This window comes from Gastrolobium bilobum, unplaced genomic scaffold, assembly GCF_033153095.1.
Source record: "Gastrolobium bilobum isolate Gb01-03AN ecotype WA unplaced genomic scaffold, APGP_CSIRO_Gbil_v1 utg5634, whole genome shotgun sequence".
In the NCBI taxonomy this organism is placed as follows: domain Eukaryota; kingdom Viridiplantae; phylum Streptophyta; class Magnoliopsida; order Fabales; family Fabaceae; genus Gastrolobium; species Gastrolobium bilobum.
This window is the reverse complement of record NW_026898133.1, coordinates 55,604-62,881: the sequence shown is the minus strand read 5'-3', so window position 1 is coordinate 62,881 and position 7,278 is coordinate 55,604. Positions and strand designations below refer to the sequence as shown.

General features: G+C 34.1%; 1 protein-coding gene across 2 annotated transcripts; it reads right to left on the bottom strand.

Annotated features, from left to right (window-relative positions):
- Positions 1-643: 643 nt before the first annotated feature.
- LOC133313088 (auxin response factor 18) lies at positions 644-5,352 on the bottom strand. 2 transcript variants are annotated; one of them, XM_061514409.1, is made up of 15 exons: positions 4,780-5,352; positions 4,346-4,461; positions 4,146-4,241; positions 3,967-4,023; positions 3,545-3,697; positions 3,346-3,430; positions 3,104-3,194; positions 2,838-3,002; positions 2,629-2,742; positions 2,474-2,546; positions 2,235-2,382; positions 1,897-2,166; positions 1,523-1,821; positions 1,090-1,277; positions 644-989 (listed from the first exon to the last, which is right to left on the bottom strand). In XM_061514409.1, the coding sequence occupies exons 1-15, from the start codon at positions 4,817-4,819 to the stop codon at positions 830-832; spliced, it is 2,055 nt and encodes a 684-aa protein (XP_061370393.1). In that variant the 5' UTR covers positions 4,820-5,352; the 3' UTR covers positions 644-829. The 2 variants fall into 2 exon arrangements, with proteins under 2 accessions (XP_061370393.1, XP_061370394.1); XM_061514410.1 differs by lacking the exons at positions 4,346-4,461; positions 4,780-5,352 and having other exon boundaries at positions 1,523-2,139; positions 3,533-3,697; positions 4,146-4,205.
- Positions 5,353-7,278: the final 1,926 nt, after the last annotated feature.

Genomic DNA, 7,278 nt, shown 5'->3' with positions numbered 1-7,278 from the left:
CTCACATAAATAAAGTAGAAATTCTAGGGAAACTAGTTAGAATTAAATGGTGAAACATGTGTAAAGGGTATGTATAAAAACATATGTAAGGAACATTCCTCCATTTAAATGACTAAGCGTGCACGAAACACGGTTTATTTAAAATACTAGCAGCCATCCAAGGTGCATTTTTGATACTAAGTCAATCATTGTTCTAAAGTTGCATATTTGAAGGACACTTAAAATTGTCTATTCCTGTCATGTCATGTCATGTCACTGTCTGTTCCCAAAAGGACTGTGTGGCCAAATGTACATGAAAAATGCTTTATTGCATATATTCAAACTTTCCACACCTTCACATTACCTTAAACAACACACTTAAACAATTGTATATGTATATAACATTATTTAATACACACAACACTTATAATTACTAATTAATTAAAATAATTGCCGTTAAAAAAATCATAGTGTTGTATGCTCTATCATCTTCCTATGTTTATTATCAACCACAAGGCCACAACACAAAACATAGAGGGAGATATATACGGACAAACTTCGCAAAACATGATAACTTAGCAGAACATACCGACACATCACAGACAAACAATCCATTAATGGGAAAAAGCATATTTGTTTACATGCTGATGGCACTGTAGGACCCAAAAAAAAAAAGGGTATTCACAAAATAAAAAAAATACCTAAAATCCAACTGAAACTTCTGAGGTTTTTATATTATATATTAGTCCACACTTGTGCAGTTGCTGAGAAAATTCCATAAAATTAAGCAACCCTACCATCAGTTACCCTTCCCCTCCCTAATCCAAAAAAAGGTAAAAAGTTAAGTTGTCTAAGGCATGTGAGATTGTTGAGTCTCATCCATATTAAGTGAATCTGGGCTCATCAAAGTCTCTACAACCTCTGATGAAGAAGCAGGTAACTTGCATTTCATTTTCTTTAAGTCCTCCCTTAAACAAATGAAAATCCTCTTCACAATGGTGCAGAACTCCCTGCAAATAAGGTGGCACAAGTAGGAAAGAAAATTAAAAACAAATGTCATAACGAAACAAGCATTTGAAAAGCACAACTACCAAGGTTCATGTTACTCACGGCCATGGATCATCACCAACCAGCATCATGTCATTTTCATCATCAGTGAAAGTAACTGCCCATTGGCTTTGCGGACGCAGCTGTCCTTTAATATCAAACAATTTTTCAAGCTCATCTATGAGATCATCATAGCCATTCAATGTGGTCAAGTCCAATGCACGACCAACAGCAACACCTTGCATTTGCACCTTCTCAAAAAAAAAAAAATTAAAGTTAGCATCCCTTAACATATATAATAGAAATATTAAAACAATTAAAAAAAATGAAACTGAATTGTGAAGGGAAATTTTAAGAATTTTCAGTCAAAATTCCTACCTACCATTGAACCTTATTTCTTAAAGGATGACCAATTTCCTTCTATTTTACATTATATGACTTTCCACCTAAATATGAAAGGAATCTTACATTATTACGCTCAAGGCTGAAAATGTACCTTAGTCCGAGTCCTCATGGATGGTACACAGGCCTGCATGTTCTGCCAATCCATTGGTGATACATCAGAAATAATTTGCTTCTGCCCCTTGTTGGACAGTGAATGGTTGGGGGTCTGAACCCTCTCAGTTTCACATGCAGCAGCAGGAATAGATTCTTTGGGACCACTAGGAACAATAGTTGCACTCGGACATCCAAGTTCTTTGTCTGAAGGAGTAATAACATTGCTAGAGTTTTGGGACAAATTAACTCCAAATAACCAGCAATTCATGGGATTCTCAGTCTTTTTCCCATCTTCCACTAGATCACATGTCAAGCCATCACTTGCTCTAGATGAAACATTAGGATAACCAGAGATAGATGATTGTGATGTACCTGATTTCTTGTTTTTGGAGGGTTCATGGAAAAGGTTAGAAGTGACATTCAAATGTGGTGAAGAAGGCCATTTTCCTTCCAACCGAACACTAGAACTGATAGAGTTAGTATTAATAGGATTGCTATTAATGTCTCTCTGTCTCATAGAGCATACAACCTGATTTTCATTGCTTTGGACTACTTCAGCAGCAGCGCCTAACTGTGTAAGCTCATGAGCATGGGAAGACCCGTGATAACAGAAACCTGAAGCAGTTGAATTAGAAATAATATCTAGATCCAGTTAATGCTAAATCAATAAACAATTCATTAAGAGAACTAAGGACAAGAGTCACTCCTACCAGAAGATGAAACATCAGCAGGCCTGGACCTTTTGCCCTTCACCACTGGTTGAATGACATTCAAAACAGTAGAAGGTACAGAAGGCTCTATCTCCCAAGGAGAAACTCTCTCTGGCCTTGGAATGTTTGCCGGTTCATCCCATTGAATCTAAGCAGCAAGAAATTATAAATGCTCAAAATGGAGAGTATACAATTAACAGATAAAGAATTGAGATGGATAATTTAGAGCAATGTTTAACCTTCAATGTCCGCCACTGAGAATTGGACCATCCCGGAGACATGTCCCCAACCCCAACAATAGTACCAGAAAACCTGACCAAATAATTACACAGTAATAACATACCAACTTGCAGGGTAAGGGGACACTGACCATAAAAACTGTTTACAAGGATACCTTCTCACAGGTGAGTCCTCTCCCTCAAATCTCATCTTGAAACGCATGCCAACAGAATAGTTATTGTTGACTGCCTCCATATATTTATTCACATCAACAATAAACTGGCTAGTCCTGAATGGATCAAAAGGCATGTTCAGGCAAAGTTACACAAACTGTTGCATTATAAGCTAATGACATCTAAATTACAATTCAAAAATATTTCAAACCTTGGCTTGTAATAAACCACAAACATGGTACAAGTCATAACAGCATGGGAAGCAGTGGCAAGCAGTCCAAGATGCATGCTCTGGCTTGATATCACAGATGAAGGCATAGAACTCTGTTGCCGAGCCAAACGCCGAACACCAACTCTCAGTTGCCCGTGCTCATCCCTGCAACATTCATGTCAAGACCAAAGTGCAGACAACCACAAAGGGAGAGGGAGGCCAACATCAAAAGCAGAATATTATACAAGGCATCAAAATTTAAATACCTTAAGAAAACAAAGGCATCTCCAGCAACCAATCTTTTGGATGCAACAAATGTACTCCAGCCTGTTGTAAGCAAGTGCCTCCTTGGCTGACCTGATCACATTAGTGAAAGGGATAAGCAAAATCCCCAGTTATAGAGCAGAATATGAGGACTAAGTACCTAGCATTCCTCATTCATTGCAAATCATGATATTCATTAATTAAAACCTATCAAAGAAGGCTCACAATATAAAAACCAAATTACCTCTGTATATATGTTTAAACTTCCACTCAACTCCATGAAGATCCTTAGCTACCAACTCCTGAGTTGGGGTTTCTTGGGTCATGTCCTACAATATATATATAAAAAGCATTTAAAATTCAGAAAATTTTATCTTCTTTTTCTCTCTTAACTAAATATATAGATTCAACCTCTGCTAAAGGAGACTCACAGAGCTAATTACCAAAGGAGGCAGACACTCAGTAGCATGCTTCCGCAGAACTGAAAATCCTCCATGTGTGCTAGTATCAGAGGCAGTTAATATCTTGCAAAATGAGTGAAACTTTTCTTTTGGAGCCTCGGAAGGAATTGGATCAGGATGTGGAGCCTCAGTTTGCTTTATAAAACCATCACCAAAAAAAAAAAAAAAAAAAAAAAAAGATTATTTTAAAAACTGATAAAGTTTCGACCCCCATTTTTTTCTACCTGAAATTTGTTTCTTTAGTATTAGGCCTCTTCTGTCAGTAGCTCGAAAATCATAAAGCAGAATTAGATAGGAAAATAATGAGGATAAGTTTGGTTCAGAAATTTTATCTCATTCTCTCATTAACCAAACAGATCGACAAGACTAAACAAAAAAAGGATAGGAGACACATAAATTCTCACATGTGATTGCGGAAGCAACGCGATACAAGCATAAACCTCATCAGTTTCTTTTTCCGCCTGCAAAAATTAACAAGATTCTATGATAAATAGACTCGAATTCAACAACAAAACGAACTGAATGTTCATAACAAAAAATTAAAAAAAAAAAAAGGAAAAAGAAAAGAATAAAACAATAGTACCATCAACTGAATGTTCATAACACGGCACAAAATCTTGGACGGGAGATTGAAATGGGGAATTTCCTGGTTCAATTCCTGATCGGTTGATGCTTGCAACTGCAACAAAGAAAAATCCCACAAGGCCAAAAAGTCAAAACAAAAACAAAAACAAAAAACAAAACAAAAACAAAACAAAAACAGCCACAGAAAAAGAAACATGCTTGTTCCATGTGACCCTGAGGGAAGTAGAAAACTGTGTCTCCAGTAACAGGAACATCAACCAAAGGTCCTGCACACAACTTCCATAACTCTTTATACAGATCGTCATGTCTTATACCTGTCAAACACAAAATGAAAACAAATAAGAAGAGAAAAAAACGGAAGCTTAATGGCTCTGCATGGTTTCTTAGAAAGTTAACTACTTTTCTCTTTCATTTTTCTTCTTAGCCCTGCCCCAGTTTCCTCCATGTTCACAAGGGAAAAGGGGCATTCATCTCTCAATTTCATTATTAAAAAAAAAAAAAAAAAAAAAAAAAAACACTATACATCCCCCCCACTTGCTAAAAAAACACAAGCATTTCCCATTAATGGCTTAACTTTCTAAGTAACCAAACAGAGAAATCCAACATGAAATTCCAACCCCAACCCATTGTACCTTCTTCCGGTTGAGAATGAGAATTCCCAAGATGTGCCATTAAACCACCTCGTACCACAGAAACACCTAGAGAACAAAAACACAAAAAAAGAAAGACAAAAGGGTAACAACTAAAGCAGCCTCCTCAAATAGATTACACTTTCAATTACCTCAAAAGAGAAAACACCAACCAGACACGACAGTTAAATGTGAGTTAATGATAATTACTGAGTTGTTTTTCTTTTTCTTTTTCTTTATCTCTTCTCTTCTCTTCTGTAACGACTTGCTTCAAATTTCGGTTACAGAAAACATGGTAACCAAGAATCAAAGATCACTTCTTCTTTTTTTCTTTTTTTCTCTCTTCACTTTGAAACTCCAAAAACCACTTTTTGAAAGGCCTTGTGAGAGTTCTGAAAGCTCTTCTGGGTCGTCTTCTTCTCCTTTTTTCTGCTGTCGTTGTCGTTGATTGTTTCCCCCAAAAGACCTCTGAATCCACGTTACCAACCTGCCAACGTTTATGCCTTTATCATCATGCTGTGCTGAGTGTTCCCTCTCTCTCTCTCTCTCTCTGTTTGTCTGAGAAATTGAACATTCATTTACCTTCACACTGCAACTTATTCTCCAAAACACTCATTGGCTACTATTTAAACACAGTTTATTTATATTATTACAAAACACAAAATTTCTATGGAACTTTTAGAAAATTTTAAATTATTAAAATTAATAGTTAGGAAACAAAAATATATTATAGTAAATATATGAACACAGAACACTCGGATGCAAAGCCGATGCACTAAATAGTTTATTTATTATAAGATATAAATATATATATTTATATGGATTCTGTGCCAATTTTTAGAATCTTAAAAATCATACGCATTGAAATTTTGTTCCGGATGCACATCTCGTACTCTTTTTTTATTATTTTTTTCTATATAAAAAGCATGCACTGACGTTATGACTGAAGTTATTTTGCTTACAAAAAAAAAACTAGCATTCACATTTTTCTTAGGAATCGATGTTTGTTCTTTAAAAACATATAAAATTATGTCATTTTAAATAAGAAAAAATTATATAATAAAAATTATGGGGAGATCAAAAAGTGAGATATTTTTTTAAGGATTTGACGTTTGTCATTTTAAATGACAGAAATTATGTCATTTTAGGAGAGAGATAGACACAAGACATGAAAATTATGGGAGAGAAAGCGGTTTTATTTTTAAATTTAAATTTTAAAGAAAAAAATTATTATGTGTCTATCTCTCTTAAAATGACATAATTTTATGTCTTTTAAAATGATAAATACTTTTTTGTTTTTAATTCAAATTTTAACTAAGAGATTTGTTTTTCTTATGCAGTAGGAGAAAACAAACCCTTACGACAAATACCATAAAAAGATGTGTCGCTCTTTTTCTATTTTTTGTTTTTTTAAATAGGTAGATTTCATATTTGTTGTATCTATAACATGATTGAAAATTTCCTATAATATGAGACTTCTTTTTTCTTTTAATATTATCTTTTAAGGGGCAAGATATATTTATCACCACAGAAATTTACTACCTTTACAACCAACTTAATCACTATTGATTTCAGTCAATTTAATGGTTATAATTTATTGGATTTATTGAGTCACTCTTATTAATTAATTATTGATTCTCAATAAACCTAATAAATTATAGTCGTTAAATTGACGAAAATCAACGGTAATTAGACTGATTGTAAGGGTGATAAACTTTTGTCGTGATAAGTATATCCTTTCATTTTTTTAAAGAACAAATATTTTTCTCTTTTTCTTAACATGGAATTCGTCAATCAAGATGAGCTTTTTCTTTCAATTTCTTTTGTACGCTTTCACTATTTTTTTATATCATAATTAAAAGAGAATACATACTCAGATTGAATGTGAGTAAGACAAAAAAAAATTATAATAGATATAAAAAATCTAGGAAAGTTCATAAATAACATTCAACAAAAATAATAGCATCTAAGGAAGATTTCAAGCACTTTCGGGTCCATCATCTTGCTCCTTTTTACGTGAAATAGGTCCTATAAAATGGGTGAGATGTGAAACTCAAAACTTGACCAAATATCCAAGTGATATTTGAAAACTCTAACTTGCACAGGTGATACATGTTCATCGCAAAGGAAATCGTTGCACAGACTCGCTAGCTAAATCTGCTTCAAAGGTATTGTGAGACAGATGTCCATTAGATTTGCTCAAATAAACATTTGTTTGCAAAGTCATTATCAATATCGTTGTCTCACCCTACTAAATTTTTTTGAACAGCTTTGTAAAATATTAGTTTATGTTATTTGAGTAATATTTTTCATAATCAAGAGAAGTAAATTGATTATGAATATTGTATTCTTTTTTCTTCGCTAAGCTTTTACATGGTGGAGTCATCCAAGGAAAAGTGAGACATATTTTTAATGTGTAGTCGTTCAAGGAGAAGTGTTGTAAAACACACATGTTTGACGTGGTGGATGACTACTTAAATTGTTTTGTGGTTACAACCTACG

What these genes read in the sequence shown, in the direction of transcription:
- LOC133313088 (XM_061514409.1), bottom strand. Translation starts at nt 4,819, where the DNA reads ATGGCACATCTTGGGAATTCTCATTCTCAACCGGAAGAAG. An exon ending in GTTTAAACATATATACAGAG is followed by an intron (nt 3,195 to 3,345) that starts GTAATTTGGTTT and finishes TAATGTGATCAG; the next exon opens with GTCAGCCAAGGAGGCACTTG. An exon ending in GTGGTTTATTACAAGCCAAG is followed by an intron (nt 2,743 to 2,837) that starts GTTTGAAATATT and finishes TGATCCATTCAG; the next exon opens with GACTAGCCAGTTTATTGTTG.